This window comes from Tachyglossus aculeatus, chromosome 9, assembly GCF_015852505.1.
Source record: "Tachyglossus aculeatus isolate mTacAcu1 chromosome 9, mTacAcu1.pri, whole genome shotgun sequence".
Taxonomy (NCBI): domain Eukaryota; kingdom Metazoa; phylum Chordata; class Mammalia; order Monotremata; family Tachyglossidae; genus Tachyglossus; species Tachyglossus aculeatus.
In genome coordinates this window covers 56,399,133-56,419,409 of record NC_052074.1, presented here as the reverse complement: position 1 = coordinate 56,419,409, position 20,277 = coordinate 56,399,133, and the positions used below count along the sequence as shown (strand labels likewise).

Genomic DNA, 20,277 nt, shown 5'->3' with positions numbered 1-20,277 from the left:
ACAAAGATCTTGGGAAGCAGCATGGCCTAGTGAAAACAATACTGGCCCAAGAGTCAGAGGACATGTGTTCTAATCCTGGCTCTGCCAAATGCTTACTGTGTGACCTTGGGCAAGCCACCTAACTTATTTATCTGTGCCTCAGTATCGTCCTCTGTAAAGGTTAAAATACCTGTTCTCCCTCCTAGGTAGACTGTGATCCCCATGTGGGAAAGGAACTGTGTCTAACCTGATAAAGTTGTATCTACTGCAGCGCTTTGAACAGTGGTTGACACAATAGGCCCTTAACAAATACCATAACTATTATTGTTGATTGATGACCATTGAAATCACTGGTTCAATTTCTGGCAAGAGTCAAAAAGGTCACTCCCAAGCTAGTTATCTTCATGAAAGGAAATCAAAACAAAAACCAAAGTTGCCAGTTTTGAAAGCCTGAACTTGGATTACTGAGTGCAGTTCTGTGTCCATTTAAGAGGAACAAAATGGAGTTGGAGAAGAGACAGAGAAGGGCAACCAAGATTATCGGAGGCCTGCAAAACCTTCTGTTTGAGCTGTTGCATGTGATAATAATAATGTACTGTATTGTACTCTCCCAAGCTCTTAGTATAGTGCTCTGTATATAGTAAGCATTCAGTAAATACCACTGATTGATCGATGGATTGAGACTGAGAGTTTAGGATTTCTTAGGTTAGAAAGATAAAGACATAACTGATGTCCTCAGAATCGAAGAGGACGTGAGCAGGAGGCACAGAATTGTTCACCAAATCCCCCCAAGACAGGAAAAAGGGGTGTCCATCACAGCTTCAAGGTGGCAGGTTCCTAATCAAAGTGATGGAGAAGTTTGTTCAGGTCAGAAGTATCAGCAGGTTCAAGCAGGGTTTAGAAGCATTCATGGATGAGTGATATGTAATGGATATTAGAAGGAAAGTTAAAAATGTAGAGGGAAAATTAGGGATGTTAAATGGTCCATCTCTACACATTTAGATGGATGTCAAAGAGGTCACCTGTCACATGGTTCCCTCAAGCATTCTGCTGCCACTGTCAGAGAAAGTATTGGGTTGAGTGAGTCATTGGTTTGACCCAGTAAGGGCATTTCTTATATCCTATGTCCACTTGGTAGGGTTCAGGTAGGATTTTTTTAAAATAGAAAGCATGTTCTCATAGTATTTATGAAATTCATTTTGTCTTAGTTACCAAACGAGAGTTTCATCATTCCCTAAAATTCAATCCCATTCTTCAGGATCAGAATTTTAATCTGGACAATTAGCGGGAATCCGCCTGAGTTTGCTTGTTCTAATCCAGTTTTTAATCTCTCATTTTTATTGTTATTTCTGCTCTATGATTTGGGCAAGAAAACCACACAACTGGCTGCCTAAATTATTTTCCATCCACCAGATTGCGAGCACTCTGAACACCAAATCAGTTATGCATGTTTTCATGCAACTTGTCTTCCAGTAGGTTATACTCTTTATTTTGATGTATATAATTACAGCATCAATGTTTGTACACCTTTTAGAACAAATTCATGCTAATTATTTTTTTCTATTTCAAGATTATTAAATGGGTTCTTAGACACTAACACATACTGTCAACAAAATAAGTACTTAAAGTACGATATGAACAAACAGGGGGTGCTTTTCACAGACAAAATCTACCAGGCTGTAACTTGGCAAGATGGGATTTAATATGTGTTTGACAGTTAATAATTGGTGGATTTTTGTAACATCTTTTGAATTGTTTTGTGAAACAAAATAGGTCATTGTGACTCATTAGTCTTGCTTGAGCCTATCTTGTCAAAATTGACTCCATTTGAAGATGTGCAAGTGATATTTGTCATTTTTTCACAAATGTTTAACTACACCAGGAAAATTGCTGTTCATTTTTGTTAGCTCAAAACAGTAATAAACCCCATGGTGATGCATCTCCTCTAATGGATTTTGGAAACGTGATCATCTAACCTACCATAATAACAAGAAAAACAAAAATGGGAACGGAGAGAATAACACTCTTTCCATTACTTTTGTTGGTGGGTGGAAAGCCGGTTCAAAGAAGTTTCCACAGAGTTTTTAATCATTTTCCTCTGGAGTTTCCGTTTTGTTTTGGCCTTTCCACTCTTTATGTGTTGAAACATCCGTGATTTTTTTCCTTCCAATTTCAACTTGGCATCTTTGCCCCTGACCTGTTCATTTTCAGGTTGTGCTTGTTCTTCTTTCCAATCTCAATAATTATCCTGCGGGTCCCAGGTCGGCCCTGGAAGACATAAGAAAGAATGCTGTAAAACTTGCAAATAAAATTGAAGTTTTACGAGGCCTGGTTTCTGGAAAAACTATTTTGCCTCTACCTACCTGTGCCCCGCAGTGGGTTGAAGCTGATGGGTGAGTATCAATGGGCATCGTTTCTATACTTAATAGGTTACAGTATTTATAATAAAAGATAGATATACCACAGTACGCTTTTCCCATCATTTGACTTTCACTGTGCTTCTAAAGTTTAAGAAAAATCCCACAAAGAGGTGATTTATGAACAGATTGAAACCTAATGCAGTTTTCTGTGATTTAGCGCAGTTGCATGACCCATGACTGCTTTGGCGGTAGGCAAAATCTTTTAAATTTAGTGCAGTGAATGATCATTTTCCTCCTTAGATATGCACTTAAAAATGACTAAGAGTTGTTTAGTCCGAATTTCTCCCACTGGGATGAAGCTGACAGGTCTTTCTGAATATTAAAATGAAACAGGCCAATTGTTTGTGGAACCCTGCCCCATCACTCCTTTGAAGTTTGGAGTCTTTTGTGAGTTTGAGGATGGTGGGAAAAGAAGACTTGGAATAAATGGGATTCATTTAAACAGTTGAGCCCTTTCTAGCAATGCTGAGAACTGAGTAGGTAACCAAACTCTTCCTGTTTCTCACCTGTTGTAATTTATACGTGACAGATTTTGGGCTGAGTTATACTGTACTTTGATGTTATTCTGATGTTTGTTCTGCCACAGTCTCCATGATTTTCATACACCGGAAAAATTAGATCAAAGTCTAAATATGTTCAACACTTCCAGGGTAGACCAGGTTAAATTGTGATTGGGTTCCAGTGGGAATGGAATTAATGAACCTGACTCTAAAACAGTATGATTTCAGGCCCTGTCCCATTGAAAAAGCAGCAATGTATTCTATAGAGACGACAGTAATCGAGTGGAGTCATCAAATAGCCGATGTCCTCAAGCGAAATTCAGTTCTGATGATTTTCCAGCACGAAAACCCTGGGCCTTCCACAGAAATAGAGTTCTGGCAAAAGCAAAAGGAAAACTTGCTTGGCGTTTTCAATCAGGTAAAATTATTTAATGCTGCAGGTGGCTTTCTCTAGTCAGTTTGCTCAGGTGAGCTAACCAACTATGCTGTTGAAGAGTGGAATTTTATGCACCACTGCAGAGATCAAAATACACAAATAAACTACCACCATGTTGTCACCGGCCTTGCACATGTACATGCTACCACTGGCCTTTCACAGTAACACTAGCCTGAAGGAATGAAAATGCTGGTGCATTGTCCCTGGGTTTTGCCAGGCAAGTGTCATTGCAAGTCTTCTTGAACTGTGTAAAAAGGACTGGAGAAAATTTCTCAGTTTGGTAAGTCTGACTAGACATAAGCTCCTTTAGGGTAGGGATCATGTCTAATTCATTGTGTTGTGTTCTCCCAAGTGCTTAGTTGCAGTTCTCTGCTCACGATAAGTGCTCAGATACTGTTAGTTGATGGATAAATATTTTTTGGCCTGATTGTTTTTTTTACAAAGTTAGATCACATTGATAACGCTGACAGAAGCCAAATGAATGTTCCACTCTACCAGCATGTGATGTGAGGGGACACGGAAGAAAAAACTAATTTCATGAGCAGTGTTCTCTTAACCTGAACCGTGAATTTATCCGCAACACAGCTCTTGGCGGGCTGGATGAATGAGATAGCTGAGAAACAACAGCAGACTGATCTATGTGCAGCCGTTCAAGATGGGTTAACTCTTGAAGTAAATGGCATTTATTTAAGTAGAGGTGTCTGTCAGGATGCCTGGTGGTAGAGTTGAAAAGAGTTGTAGGGTGTGCCGTGGAAAGTGCAGGTAAAATCAGTGTGTGAACTGAATGGAAAAATCTCTTGGTTAAAGATTAGTCTTTTAGCCATATATGCTCTAGATGGTAACCACCATCAGGATCTTCTACTCTAGTTAGCAACTGTTATCAGGGTCATGTTTAAATGAGAAAGAAAATTAGAGCCAAATAAGAGTTCCTGGAATAGCAGACAGGACCTACCACATTGATTTCCCTCCCTAAATCAGATGGCCCTCAGCATACAGTGGAAAGCCAAATTGAAATGACTGGGGCTAAAACCTGACCTTGGCCAAAGGAACTGAGCTGCTTCCACTGCACCATTTGCAGAAATGAATGAACCTAAATCTAACCTTCTTCACTAGTTCTACAGAGTTTGTTGTGGGCAGGGGGTGTATCTGAAGCTCATCTCCTTCCCAGACTGAGCCCCTTCCTTCCTCTCCCTCTCGTCCCCCTCTTCATCCCCCCCATCTTACCTCCTTCCCTTCCCCACAGCACCTGTATATATGTATATATGTTTGTACATATTTATTACTCTATTTATTTTACTTGTACATATCTATTCTATTTATTTTATTTTGTTAGTATGTTTGGTTTTGTTCTCTGTCTCCCCCTTTTAGACTGGGAGCCCACTGCTGGGTAGGGACTGTCCCTATATGTTACCAACTTGTACTTCCCAAGCGCTTAGTGCAGTGCTCTGCACACAGTAAGCGCTCAATAAATACGATTGATGATGATGATGATCTCCTGGATGGCCTTGGGCAAGCAGCGTGGCTCAGTGGAAAGAGCCCGGGCTTTGGAGTCAAAGGTCATGGGTTCAAATGCCAACTCCACCAATTGTCAGCTGTGTGACTTTGGGCGAGTCACTTAACTTCTCCGGGCCTCAGTTACCTCATCTGTAAAATGGGGATTAAAACTGTGAGCCCCCCATGGGACAACCTGATCACCTTGTAACCTCCCCAACGCTTAGAACAGTGCTCTGCACATAGTAAGCGCTTAATAAATGCCATTATTATTATTATCTATCAATTCTGGGGGTTTTTTTAGTGGTATTTAAGCACTTACTATGTGCCTGGCACTATACCACTATATTGTACTCTCCCAAGTGCTCAGTACAGTGCTCTGCACACTGTAAGCACTCAATAAATATGATTGATTGAGGCTCTCGAAGAACTCCCGCTGCTTTTTAAGGGTTCTTAGGGCCGGGAGCAGTTAAACAGGAGATGTAGAGGGAATGAAAACTAGGCACTTTAAAAGACATTATCATAAGCAGAAGTGCCCTGACTGGCTTTGACTGTCTAGTCAAACGGAACCAGAAGACAGACCTGGCATTTCATCAAGGTAGGAGGGACACCCCGATTCTCTACAAACCCATCCAGCTACTGTACTCACTGCACCTGTGTCTTCTAATCTAGAGGACAATGGTGACTAGAGCCTATGCCAACTTGCCACATACTGGAGAACTACCAGCCTATTTTATCAGCTTTTGTTAAAGACCCCAGCATGACGTTAACACCAATATCAGTCAGTTCTGCATATCAAATGTCCTTTTATTTTGTCACAGTTACAAGATCCAAAGGTTCGAAAGATAATTAGCATTTTAAGGAGAAGAAACAGCAGCTATTATCCCACTTTCAAACACCTGATCTTACAAGTTGAAGAAGGTATGATACTTTGCTTTTGACACACACAGTTGGCTGGAAAAGCAGTAGACAAAGGAATTTTCCGATTCTTTAATTACACTCATTTACATGTTTAGTTTCTCCAAATATTTTCCATACCACAGCCTCATTCAATCGTCTGTCTGTAAAACAGATTGTGAAATTTATAACTGTCTTACAAAGACATCTGTTTGAGTGGATTTCCCTTTTGCATCTCCTAGCTGTGTCACAGGCTTGGGATATCAACGTGCGCCTCAGTCCTTTAAAAAACTACATTGTCTTCTTGGAGAAATCAGACTTCTCAGATATTGAACGACTCATTGAACCCCTTTTCCATACCATCTGTCTGACCTGGACTCACTCCAAATACTACTGCTTTCCTGGCAGAATGGTTGTCCTGCTACAAGAGTTTTGTAATCTGCTAATTGACAGGGTAAGGAAAATGCGTGTTCAGGTTTCAGATGAAAAGTTGTACGTTTCTTGGATTAGGGCTTCAAATCTTGAAAAGTTCTGTACAGGTTTGTAGTCTGTTACATTCTCCGAATGTTGCTGAAGATAATCCTTTTTGTCCTCTCCTTTGAGCTGCCTCTCTTCTGCTCTTTCCCTTCCTGCCCTTGCATCATTCCTGGTGACTCTTCTATGCCTATTTGACAACTTTGCCTTTTGAAGAACTTGGAAACCATTGGGGAGGAATGTTTATATGCTCTGCTTTATGTAGTTTACTGATTAATGCGTTTTTGATGGCTGTATCTGTATATTATGGAACAGATGTCACTGGCTTTGATAGCACCAAAAATAAATTTAGAATAGGGAAAGGTTATGCTTAGGAAGGGTGGATGTTGGTGATGCCTCATGAATGGCTGATAATTGCGGGAGTTATGCTATTTATTAAGCATCTTAGGGCTTTGTGAGTGTCTGCTAGAAACCTGAGCCTCTAACTATGCATGACGGTCTACACCTTTCACTTCTGTGTTTTCCGTGAAGGTTGAGGCTAAGAGAGGACCTAGGATATAAAGCACTTTTCCATGTTTAGATAAATATTTTTATTATTATCATTAGTAGTAGTAGTAATAATAATGGGACTTATTAAGCGCTTCCTACCTGCCACCTTTGGGGTAGATACAATCAAATCAGCCAGTCTCTGTTCCACAGTGGGTCACACCCTAAGAAGTACTTAATTTCTATTTTATAGTTGAGGAAATGCACAGAAAAGTTAGATGACTTACCCAAGATCACACAGCAGGCAAGTGTGATTAGAACCCAGGTCTCCTGACTCCCAGAAATGTTTGCTTTCCAATCCTGTTCCATAGGAATTTCTTGTCTCTAGGCCGCATTTGAGTCTTCCATTAAAATTCTGCAACCCGACGCTCCAATTCTAATTCCCAGTTCAAACCATGCTGGCCCCAAGGAGCTGCCGTGTGGGCTGGGCAGGTGGAGACTGAGCTCAGTAATGTCTGTCTGAACCTTCTCCAAGCGGAAATAGTGGATTCACAAGTCACAGCCTAGTGACACTCTCAGGGGGAAGGTGGCCTTCTGGGAACGTGTCTGCTTATTTTCTTGTATTGTTCTCTCTCAAGTGCTTAGAACAGTGCTCTTCACATAGTAAGCATTCAATAAATACCACTGATTGATTCGACTTTGGAAATAGTCAAAGAAATTGCTTCCAAACTATTCTTACCACCTCCCGACCTACTGAAGGGTAGCGTTATTATCATTGTTACTATTGTTATTGTTATAGTTGATAAGCATGTACTACGGGTCAAGCATTGTTACAAATTCTCGCCTGTCCCGCCGTCGACCCCCGGCCCACGTCATCCCCCGGGCCTGGAATGCCCTCCCTCTGCCCCTCCGCCAAGCTAGCTCTCTTCCTCCCTTCAAGGCCCTGCTGAGAGCTCACCTCCTCCAGGAGGCCTTCCCAGACTGAGCCCCTTCCCTCCTCTCCCCCTCGTCCCCCTCTCCATCCCCCCATCTTACCTCCTTCCCTTCACCACAGCACCTGTATATATGTATATATGTTTGTACATATTTATTACTCTATTTATTTATTTTACTTGTACATATAATAATAATAATAATAATAATGATGGCATTTATTAAGCGCTTACTATGTGCAAAGCACTGTTCTAAGCGCTGGGGAGATTACAAGGCGATCAGGTTGTACCACGGGGGGCTCACAGTCTTCATCCCCATTTTACAGATGAGGTAACTGAGGCACAGGGAAGTTAAGTGACTTGCCCAAAGTCACACAGCTGACAACTGGCAGAGCCGAGATTTGAACCCATGAACTCTGACTCCAAAGCCCGTGCTCTTTCCAGTGAGCCACGCTGCTTCTATTCTATTCTATTTGTTCTACATCTATCTATCTATCTATCTACATCTATCTACATATCTATTCTATTTCTATTTGTTTTATTTTGTTAGTATGTTTGGTTTGGTTCTCTGTCTCCCCCTTTTAGACTGTGAGCCCACTGTTGGGTAGGGACTGTCTCTATGTGTTGCCAATTTGTACTTCCCAAGTGCTTAGTACAGTGCTCTGCACATAGTAAGCGCTCAATAAATACGATTGATTGATTGATACAGGTTAATCGGGTCAGACACAATTCCTGTCCCACTTGGGGCTCACAGTCAGAGGAGGGAAAACAGGTATTGAATCCCCGTTTTAGAGATGAGGAAATTGAAACACAGAGAAGTGAGGTGACTCTGCCCAAAGCCACACAGCAAACAGATGACAGAGTCAGTATTAGAACCCAGGTTCCCTGACTCTTGGGCCTGTGCTCTTCCCACTAGGCTGAGCTGCTCCTCCCTGCCCATATTTTCAGTAGACGCAAGGTGGAATGGGGTGCGACTTCCAGGAATTGGGTTCAAAAAGTAAGGAAACAAAGGTGGAGCCAGAGAAAGAGAGAAAGCCTTACCCTCAAGACCTATGGACTCCCCTTCGTTCCCCCGGCCTCCCTAAAGTGGGTCGTCTGATCATTTTACTGAGCAGCCACCATGAAAAATAATATGATCACCAATAGGAAATGGCTTTTGGAAAGTCGGATTTAATCCAAAGAGCCTACATCACTACCAACAGTAATCAGTAAAACCAAAGTCCTCAGCAAATTTTAATCTGGCAAATACATAAAATGTTCAAAAGAGCAGGAGGTCTCATTTACATTCCTCTCTCTTCTAGGGGATTTTTGGCCATATTAGTAATTAAAGGGTGCCTGCTAGAGGGCCACTGCATCACATAATAGCCATCGGGGACACACTAACAACTTCCTTGAAGTAACGCACATTGGGGTGTTTACGGTTCAGTATCATATAGTCCCGCTTTGATCTAAATTAGGATTCCTTGGCAAACTTACAATCGGCCCCACATGTACCTCACTCAGCCTCTTTCTTTTAATCATGAAAATTAGAGATGGAAAATACCCTTTAAGTTACTTAGTTCATTTTCCTGCCAGTACACAATTGTTGCCTGCATTGTATTTTCTCGTATTTTGTCCAGTTTAGTTTTGCATATAGCTGGGGTTGCTGTGCTTTCCTGTTTTTCCTTCTGTCGCCAGAAAGCTTAGTAAGAAAAAGGAAGTGGGAGAGTTTCTTTTAGGTTAATATTATAAGTGAACAACAGGTAGTGCTAGTAGAGCTTTTTGAGAGAGAGAGAGAGAGAGAAAGAGAGAGAGAGAGAGAGAGAGAGAGAGAGCTGAACGGGGTACCTTTTCTTTTCTTTTTCTTGAGATATTTAAGTGGTTACTATGTGCCAGTTGCTTTTCTAATCGCTGGGGTAGATACAACTTAGGGAAAACTACAATTTAGCTGATTTAAAGGAATGGTGCCACATTTTGAGATTTTGTGTGCGTTATCTCCTTTTTCTTTTCATTGTGATGAAACTGCACTAAGGCTTATTTCCCTCAATGGAGAAAATTAAGTCTCATCAGCTCTGTGCAATATTTATTGAGTGCCTACAACCATTTTCATGAAATAATACACAACCTTTTCCTCAGGTTGTTCAGATTTCCACTGCAGCCTGGTGGTGTAGCTATCAGGAGGGTTGGAAAGGAAGTAAAGAATGATTGGCAGTGGTTGTAACCTGATGGATGGAACAGTATCAGAATTCAGCCTATTGCAATTATGCTATTGGATTCCTGAACTTGGCTAATCAAAACTGCCTTCTTTTCAAAGCAGATATTCAACACCTGACCAGGGTCACCCGTTTTCAATTTCCGCCTACACCCACTGCTAAGTTAAACTAACTGCTGAATGGATATATTTGGAATGACACAAAAGGTGTTTTTTAAGGCTGAGGTTAAGCCTCCAATCTAGGCAATTGACTGAAGTAACAAATGGGAATATTGGGAGAAAAGTGTTTGTTTTAGTTTCTTATAATCTCTTCTTCAGACCCTGTCTCTTAACTGGAATTGCACGTAATTTGCAGGACAATCTATAGGGCTGATTTACCTAAGCAGAGATCATTTAAGTATAATCGTTAATTTATGAATGCTGTTCGGATGGAGTGGGGCAGACTGTCTGATTATGAGTTACATAATGGAGTATGATAGCTGGTCGTGCTGTTGCTGTAAATATTGTGGCAGCTTTTCAGTACTTCTGTTCATATTTTTACCCAATTTTGTTTAATGTCTTCTCAGACTGAACATGGATTGACTTGAGCTCAGCTTGGTACAAGGGGTAGAGGAGGGATTCATAAGAAGATATGGGATGGATTACATTGGGCATAAACAAGGACTTCTAGAGTGTGAGGGAGAGAAAACATTGGAATGGACTCCTTAGGTGATTGTGTAGTCACTGTTTCTGGAGATTATAAAGAAAAAATATATACTTTTTTTATTGGATAGTTTCATCATTCACCTGCTTCAAGTCAGGAGGTTGGCCAGATGATCTTCTCATGGCTTTTCCCAGCTCTAAGATTCCGTGATTCTCACCTTCTCTGTGATGAAAAATTGTAAGACAAAAAGCAGTTTCAAGTGGCTCGTTTTTCTTCATCTCCTTTCTCTGACACCTTATATTTGCACAACCATTTCTAAGGCTCCATCCAAGATTTGCATTAGCCTGGATTCTTAAGAAGCTGGACTCATTTCTTCAAATTTTGACCTGGCATTTCTTGATTATTTTGTTCTGTTAATTTATTCCAGAGGGAGGATGAGCAGGAGGGAGAAATTCAGCCACAAACATTCACTGCACACAGACTCATTGCCTCCCTCTATTCTAGTGTTCAGGTTTCCTGAGCACCATTTTTTTTCCCATTGAAGAGCGTGCAGCACTGTGATCTTCTTGCGTAGCAAGGTTTAGAATCTCAGATATTGATGTTTCTGGTCCCATTGGTCCTTGGCCAGTGATTTTTTTTTTAAATGGCATTTGTTATGTGTTTACTATGTCCCAGACACCGTACTGGGGTAAAATATGAGATAGTCAGGTTGGACACAGTCCATGTCCCATGTGGGCTCACAGTCTTAATTCCCATTTGGCAGGTGAGGCAGTGAGGCACAGAAAAGTAAAGTGACTTGCTCAAGGTCACCCAGTAGACATGTGACAGAGCTGGGATTAGAACCCAGATCCTCTGAACCCCAGGCCTGTACACTTTCCACTGTGCCACACTGCTTCACACTGTTGATTTTACTTAGTTTTGCTTGTAAAATTCAAATGTAAAAATGGTTAATCCAGTACATTTTTGCCAGCCCTCAGATGCCTGATTTAGTGCTTCATGGCTTAGTAGTAATTGATTTGATGTGTTATCTTGGAGTAGATATTATCTATTGTTGGGCAGATTTGGTCCCCTTAAGCTTTTTTTTTACTTAGTAACTTACAGAAGTTCCCCCAAAGGAATTCTAGTGTATGCTCTGAATGTATTGCCTTAAGCATGTATTCAGATCATTGACAGTGTGTGTTTTAAAGTATTTTAAATGAAAGAGCATAGTCCTGGGAGTTAGAGGACCTGCTAATTCTGTTCTATTGTCCTCTCCCAGTGCTTAGTACAGTGCTCTGCACAGTTAAATAAGCACTCAGTAAATACGAGTGATTGATTAATCCCCATTTTACAGATGAGGTAACTGAAGCCCAGAGAAGTTAATAGATTTGCCCCAAGTAACACAGCTGACAAACAGTGCTTTGCACATAGTAAGCGCTTAATAAATGCTATTATTATTATTATTATTAAGTGGCGGAGTCAGGATTAGTACCTCTGTCCACTAGGCCTTGCTGCTTCTCATTTCATGCTACACCCATAGGCATGGATTGAATCTCATCTCCAGTAATGTTCTCTTCAAACTGGAAGGACAGCCACGAGAGATATACTATAAACCCTGCTTCCCATAAACATTTATGGACAAAATGTTTGAGGGAAGAGAACATAAGGAACATTTTTAAATAGAGCTCGTTCCAAGGAATTTATACCCTCATACTACACAATTGAGTATGTTTGTTGGTTTGACTTTAGGTGAGTAATAAAGGAAATAGAGATCAAAGGCAGATTTGTCTCAGTTCATCAAAACCCAAATCTTTTACATCCCTGGTCCTAAAATGTTTCTTGAAGGCCATAATATTCCCTTCACTAGCAGTGAATATGGCTTAATTGGTTGCTGTAAGACTCCAGATTCCAACAGCTAAGGCTCGATCCCATTACTTGTATAAGAACTGTATACAATAGCTGGATGATTTATAACTACTCCAACTCCTCTTTCATCTTTCTCTCTGTATCTCCAATTCCTGATTGAGGCTTCTTTCACCCTATTTATTGCGTCCAAAATCATCTTTCTGTTCACTGTCACCTCTTGCTCCAATTTTGGGCCTCCACTTAAAACTCCTCTCCTCCATGAAGCCTTCACTGATTAGGCTCTTTCACAGCCCTTGAGTCATTTTCTTCTGTCACTTCCCACCAACAATTTCTTCCCTGTGTTTACAAGAGAGAGAAAGGAAGAAAAGAATTCAACAGCTTTAATGTGTATATGTCAGTGCCCTGACAATGGGGTCTTTTCCTGAGAAAGTGGTCTCCCTGAGAGCAGAAGGCAAGACTTTAGAGTTGCTGTATGGCACAGCACATGGAAGTGTTCGATACATGTTACTTTGCATCAAGGATTCAAAGCGGCATCACCAACCACTCACTCTTGCCACTCAGAAGTATTATAGCCAAATTGACCTGCCTTTGGATAAAAGCCAGAGCCTATCCATGAAACGCAGCAGTAAAATAGGGTTCCCCTAGCTTATTTCAGAGAGGAAGCACTTCAGGTAATTCCAAAATTGGGAAACTCAGATTTTCATTTATTTAACATTCATTGCATTCCCCCATGGGTGGGCTTAAGGTGCAGAACGATGAGACGTGACATTTTTCCTTAAGGAGTATGCAATTTACTTGTGGATAATGTACAGGGAATAGTACAGGATAAATAATACAGCTAAGTGGATACAAGTCAATAGATATCCAGACCCAAGAATATTGCAAGAAAGTAGAAGTCACATACAGAGCATGCCGGGAGTCATTACCTGCGGGAAACATCCTTTTACCCTGCCTGCTTTTTTGAAATGCAGGAGCAGATGAACAAGTCATTTCTGCCACTCGTGAAGTCCAGTGACTGTGGAAATGCACATGTGGCGAGCTCTGGAAAGCAGAACTTGGGCCTCTATTCACTTTCTCCACTGTCTTCTTTCCTCCAGTGTTTTTGCTTCCAATTGCCTAAAAACCTTGGCAAAAATGAATAAAAATCAATCTCAAAACAACAGGAGGGGGCAGGCTTAAACTGACAAAAAAGCAAGAAAATCCAGAAGCAAGTGTGAAGTGGATTTTAGCTTGCTGCTAGGGCAGAAGGGATGACCTCAGGGTGAGAGGGAGGGTATCATTATCAATCGTATTTATTGAGCGCTTACTATGTGCAGAGCACTGTACTATGATACCTTATGTAAAAGAAATTGTCTTCCCTTCGGGGCTTTGACACCAAGAAGTTTAGGGGAAGCTTCAGATTTAACTCTGTGAAGCACAGAAGAAAATAGTTGATGCATAAGTGTTTTATGGTAAAATGATTCTCTGAGCAAAGATATAGATATTTGCTTATCAGTGTTACGGGAAAAGAACAATCAATCAATCAATCAATCAATCGTATTTATTGAGCGCTTACTATGTGCAGAGCACTGTACTAAGCGCTTGGGAAGTACAAATTGGCAACACATAGAGACAGTCCCTACCCAACAGTGGGCTCACAGTCTAAAAGTTGTAGAACAAAGCTTGTGAACACCAAGTAGTGCCACAGAAAGTCAATTATCCACATTAATGGGACTGGGGCTGTTCATATAATTGAAAGGTCATTAATCAAAGAAAATTGGGTTTGGCTATCTCAGACATTTACACTCCCAGTTTTGTTAGATTTTCCAAGTCTTTTCATCATCTAGACAAGTGGCTGATTTGGACACTGGATGGTCAAATAATCAGCTTTCAATTGGACTTTTGTTTTATACTCATACAGTCATTGAAATTCTATAGCAGCGTGGCTCAGTGGAAAGAGCACGGGCTTTGGAGTCAGAGGTCATGGGTTCAAATCCCGGCTCTGCCAATTGCTAGCTGTGTGACTTTAGGCAAGTCATTTAACTTCTCTGTGCCTCAGTTGCCTCATCTCTAAAATGGGGATTAAGACTGTGAGCCCCACGTGGGACAACCTGATCACCTCGTAACCTCCCCAGCGCTTAGAACAGTCCTTTGCACATAGTAAGCGCTTAATAAATGCCATCATTATTATTATTATTATTTATCTATAGAAATTATTGATCAAAACAAGTAAACAGGCATCAATATAAATAAATAGAATTATAGATATGTACAGATATGTAGTAAGTGCTTAATAAATACCATTATTATTATTTTATTATTATAGGCAGGCAGAAGCAAAAGCCCTATGAGGAGAAAGTATAGATGTGTAAGAGATGTTTTTGTGTCTGCATCACCATCCCATTCTGATTTCTGCTGGTGTCTAGGATGGCTTCTGCTCCTTCTTCCCGTGCTTTCTTCCTCTCTCACCGGAGCTGCTGCACAGTGCAGCTCCCAGCTGAATGATGTTTGTGGTAGTGGCAGGGGGTGTGTATGGACGGCCTGTGTCCGCTGCATAACAGCTGGATCAGGGTCACTAGGCAGGCCCCACAAATGTAATAAGCGCCGCAGCTTGAGGACAGAGACAAGTGAACGGAGCATAGGGTTGGTGGCAGAGCCGGGATTAGAACCCAGGCCCTCTGACTCCCAAGCCCGTGGTCTTTCCACTATGCCACGCTGCTTCCCTACTATGCCATAATGTTTCCCTAAGTGTTGGCACTTGGTAAGTGCTCAACAATTACCGCAATCATCATTGTTAAAATTGAGCCCAGGAGACGGTCATTAATATGGCCAACTTGCAAAGCTGACCCCAAGAGGACCAGCATTGAGTTCATCAGCTCACGCCCTGAGCATAGTGTTCAGTGTTTTAGGTGTAACCTGGACTGTAAGCTCACTGTGGGCAGGGAATGTGTCTTCTTATTGTTATAGTGTACTCTCCCTAGCGCTTAGTACAGTGCTCTGCATACAGAAAGCACTCAATAAATATGATTAACTGACTAATGTCACGGAAGGAAGACGAGATCATCATCATCATCAATTGCATTTATTGAGCGCTTACTGTGTGCAGAGCACTGTACTAAGCGCTTGGGAAGTACAAGTTGGCAACATATAGAGACAATCCCTACCCAACAGTGGGCTCACGGTCTAAAAGGGGGAGACAAAACCAAACATACTAACAAAATAAAATAGAATAGATATGTACAAGTAAAATAAATAAATAAATAGAGTAATAAATATGTACAAACATATATACATATTATACATTATATATATAATATATAATGTATATGTATAATATATATAATATAATGTATATGTATAATATATTATACATATATATATACACAAGATGTCTTTCTGGAATAGAGAGTCCATTTCCCAAGGTGACTGTGAGTGGGATTCCCATTTGTATCACAGTCTAAAAGGGGGAGACAAAACCAAACATACTAACAAAATAAAATAAATAGAATAGATATGTACAAGTAAAATAAATAAATAGAGTAATAAATATGTACAAACATATATACATATTATACATTATATATATAATATATAGTGTATATATATAATATATATAATATAATGTATATGTATAATATATTATACATATATATATACACGAGATGTCTTTCTGGAATAGAGAGTCCATTTCCCAGGGTGACTGTGAGTGGGATTCCCATTTGTATCTAGAGGTAGCAGGAATGTGTATCTCAGGGAAGGACCCGAGACCTGGAATAGGAATTCTGGGTTCTTTCCCAATGGGGCCAGTGGGGTTTGGTTTCTCCCAGGCTGGAAGATGATGGTTTAGGAAGCGGGCAGAGCATTTCAAGGGCAGTGCATCTGTGATATGTGCAGACTGTAAGCAGCTCCCACTTGCTTATCTGGGCCTAGAGGGGCCAGAGGTCTCAGATGACATGTTTCTCTTGGGGCTATCTTAATGAAACAATCAGGAAACTCTTCATTGGCAAATTCCCATTTTAATGGCTAAAATCGGAATTGTTTCCCCTTTTGCAAATGCTCAGGTCGCCAGAGATGGAAGAGGTAAAATCCACAACACTTGCCTTTTATGTACATCTTTTATGTTGTTTTGGGATAATATTATGGAGGCCTACAGCGTGCAAGGTGCTGTCTGCACCCTAAACGTGAAAAATAAGCTGTTACAAGTTCAAAAGCTGAAACGTCTAACAAGGTCGCTATTGAAATAAATTCAGTACTTAGTGTTCTGAATAAACTACTGTGTGAAAAATATGACATTTAGTATAAAATTGATACTAAGCCTGAGATCTCATGTAAGTATTTTCTGTTCGAAGTCTTTGCCAGGTTAGCAGCTGTTCTTTTATAGTGTTAATTTTAATGCAGTGGTATCTTCCTTGGGATAAAAAAGCCCTACAAAATAATAGTAATGATTATAGCATCCCACAGTTTTTGTTTTCAATCCTGCTGTGAAAAATTAAGCAATTCAGATTTCCGTGGTCAGATGCATTAGCTACTGTTCTGATAATATGCATAAATATCACGCACTGGCTAAAGGCAAGCAATAAAAGAATAGAATTTGCATTCAGTGGAATTGTCATTTGATAGAGATTTGACATGTCCATTTTTTTCAGTGTGTTCCATGGGTTTTGGATGGTTTCCTAAGCCACGCTCTTCCTCTTGGTAAGGACCCTAGGCCAATCAGATAATACTAATAGTGATTATGAAATTTTAAAATGTTGTCTTTAGGAGTGAGGAAGGTTATGTTGTCTTTCATTATTTTAAAAGGCTTTCAGATACCTTATTCCTGAGAAGGTTTTTAGAATGGATCTAAAAGAGGGGAAGGAAAAGCTTCAATTAACAATACAGATGCTTCAGAGCTTTAAGGCAGCTTTCAGCACTTACCAGAAGAAGCTGATGCATAGTTTGAAAACTGGGCAGGATGTTAAGGTGTGGGACTTCTCTACCAGCCTTGTATTTTCCCAATTTGACAAAATTCTTGAACGGCTGGTGCACATCGAGGTAATCTGTTTCTTCACCTAAATAAATGATTTGTTTCTAAATCACCAGATCACCTCACTATGTTCCCTTCCCTGCTGTAACAAAAACATGGCTGAAGTCTAGGCCAGTCAGTGGTGTTATGCTCTACAAGTGATTTTGGACCAAGCAATGGGTTTTTTGTTTTGGGTTTGTTTTTGTTTTTTAAAGGTCTGGGGTAGATACGAGGTAATCGGGTTGGACCCGCAGTCTGTGTCTCACATGAAGCTCACAGTCTTAATCCCCATTTTCCAGATGAGGGAACTGAGGCACAGAGAAGTGAAGTGACTTGCCTAAGGTCACACAGCAGACAAGTGGCAGAGCTGGCGTTAGAACCCAAGTCCTTCTGACTCACAATCAATCAATCAATCGTATTTATTGAGCGCTTACTGTGTGCAGAGCACTGTACTAAGCGCTTGGGAAGTACAAGTTGGCAACATATAGAGACGGTCCCTACCCAACAGTGGGCTCACAGTCTAGAAGGGGGAGACAGAGAACAAACCAAAACATATTAACAAAACAAAATAAATAGAATAAATATGTACAAGTAAAATAAATAGGCCTGGGCTTTATCCATTAGGGCCACACTGCTTCTCAACAGATTACCTCGGTGTTGGTTTCCTTGGGAAATAATGGTCCGAATTTGAATAGATGAGAAAGTGCCAGGATGTAGTAAAATAAGGGACAATTAGGGTCTGTGAGAGAGTTGATACTTGCAGAGGAGTTTGGAAGTTGAGTGGTGTTATAGGAGAGTGGTGGTGCCTTGGTCCAACCCTGTCTGTCCAATGCTGTTGACGGCACTACCATCCTTCCCGTCTCACAAGCCCGCAACCTTGGTGTCATCCTCGACTCTGCTCTCTCGTTCACCCCTCACATCCAATCCATCACCAAAACCTGCCGCTCTCACCTCTGCAACGTTGCCAAGATCCGCCCTTTCCTCTCCATCCAAACCGCTACCCTGCTGGTTCGATCTCTCATCCTATCCTGACTGGATTACTGCATCAGCCTCCTCTCTGATCTCCCATCCTCCTGTCTCTCCCCACTTCAATCTACACTTCACGCTGCTGCCCAGATCATCTCTGTGCAGAAACGCTCTGGGCATGTTACTCCCCTCCTCAAAAATCTCCAGTGGCTACCAATCAACCTACGCATCAGGCAGAAACTCCTCACTCTCGGCTTCAAGGCTGTCCATCCCCTCGCCCCCTCCTACCTCACCTCCCTTCTTTCCTTCTCCAGCCCAGCCCGCACCCTCCGCTCCCCTGCCGCTAACCTCCTCACTGTGCCTCGTTCTCGCCTGTCCCACCGTCGACCCCCGGCCCACGACCTCCCCCTGGCCTGGAAAGCCCTCCCTCCACACATCCGCCAAGCTAGCTCTCTTCCTCCCTTCAAAGCCCTACTGAGAGCTCACCTCCTCCAGGAGGCCTTCCCACACTGAGCCCCCTCCTTCCTCTCACCCCCAGGCCCCCCCCACCCTACCTCCTTCCCCTCCCCACAGCACCTGTATATATGTTTGTACATATTTATTACTCTATTTTATTTGTACATATTTACAATTCTATTTATTTTATTTTGTTAATATGTTTTGTTTTGTTGTCTGTCTCCCCCTTCTAGACTGTGAGCCCTCTGTTGGGTAGGGACCGTCTCTATATGTTGCCAACTTGTACTTCCCAAGCGCTTAGTACAGTGCTCGGCACCACAGTAAGCGCTCAATAAATACAGTTGAACGAATGAATGAATTAGGGAAGTCTAGCCCTGTCAAGAAAATCCTAGGGAAGGTCAGACCGGAAAAAGAGGAACCTGTCAGCAACAGAGTCCATATGCATCACTCAGGCAACATTTTGCCACTCTCACCATCAAACCAACTTCTTTGCGGTTTTGCTTAGCACACAGTAAGCGCTCAATAAAGGCCACTGATTGCTTGATTTTAAAGCTTTCACATGGCCCCCTATGGATTCTGACACTTAATTTTTAAAAGTCAGTTCTGAAGGAGGAAAATAAATGGCTACGTTATGTTTTGATTTTCTGATTTACCCACGTTTAATTGGTAACAAGGGAAAACATGAGGCACTCTAACTTTGGAAAAAGACTCCTTTATTTTGGCATGAAAGAAGTTGACACCTGGTATTTATATGAATATGAATATAGAACAAATTATTTATGCATGTGTAGTGAAGTAAACAACCTTTTTGCTTCATTAATAGCAAATGTTTGTGGTATTTTCATTAAGTTCTTTGGACACCGCTGACATTGCTGAATTACAATAATTCTGGAGTATTTATTATTTGATGCAAAATATTTTTTTCCTCAACATTAATAGCACTCAACGATTATTACTGCAACCTGTTATAGTGAGAAAAAAAATCATTGTGGTGTTTTACTTCTCCCAAAGACCTACTTGAATACAGGATTATGCAAGGATTTTCCTTGCAGAAAGGAAAAATAATCTTAGTTCGTCTAATGCCACCACTGTAGAGGTTGTTCCTTTTAGGCTCTGCCTCATTCCTATCTATCTTGCATTTTCCCTTGTGTAGGGACCTTAAATCATTCTTCTAAGCTCTCCTCCTGGTGTGTGTAGGGAATAAACCTGCAGAAATTATTCTGGAGTATCCCTTTCGGAATTGTCTCCAGGAATTATCATCATAACAAAATACTACTGATCCAACCACTCCATGTGCAGGGATCAATGCTGGTGCCGTATAAAGGAAGTTAAATAAACCCATTTCCTTCCCTATGGAGGCTTCCAGTCTTCAATAGGTAGAGTGGGTGTGGAGAAAGATCCCTGAAGATATAAAACCCAGTTCTACATATAGGACTATGAGAGTGATTAAGCTCTGGAAAAAAAAAAACCCTTTGGCATTTAATTGCAAAGTGAATTTCAGACCTCTGAAACCCTCATCTGATGGAAAATTCATCCAGTTGAGCCAAAGAAGGTACTTTGAGGGTCTGAATTTCGCA

The 20,277-nt window shown here is 41.1% G+C and overlaps 1 protein-coding gene across 1 annotated transcript in view; it reads left to right on the top strand.

Annotated features, from left to right (window-relative positions):
- LOC119932531 (dynein heavy chain 11, axonemal-like) overlaps positions 1–20,277 on the top strand; it is a 44,528-nt gene that overhangs the window by 3,178 nt on the left and 21,073 nt on the right. The window contains exons 2-5 of the mRNA XM_038751785.1: positions 2,191–2,372; positions 3,128–3,317; positions 5,648–5,747; positions 5,966–6,177. Coding sequence (XP_038607713.1) covers positions 2,191–2,372; positions 3,128–3,317; positions 5,648–5,747; positions 5,966–6,177 — 684 coding nt within the window. The remainder of the gene's footprint in view (positions 1–2,190; positions 2,373–3,127; positions 3,318–5,647; positions 5,748–5,965; positions 6,178–20,277) is intronic.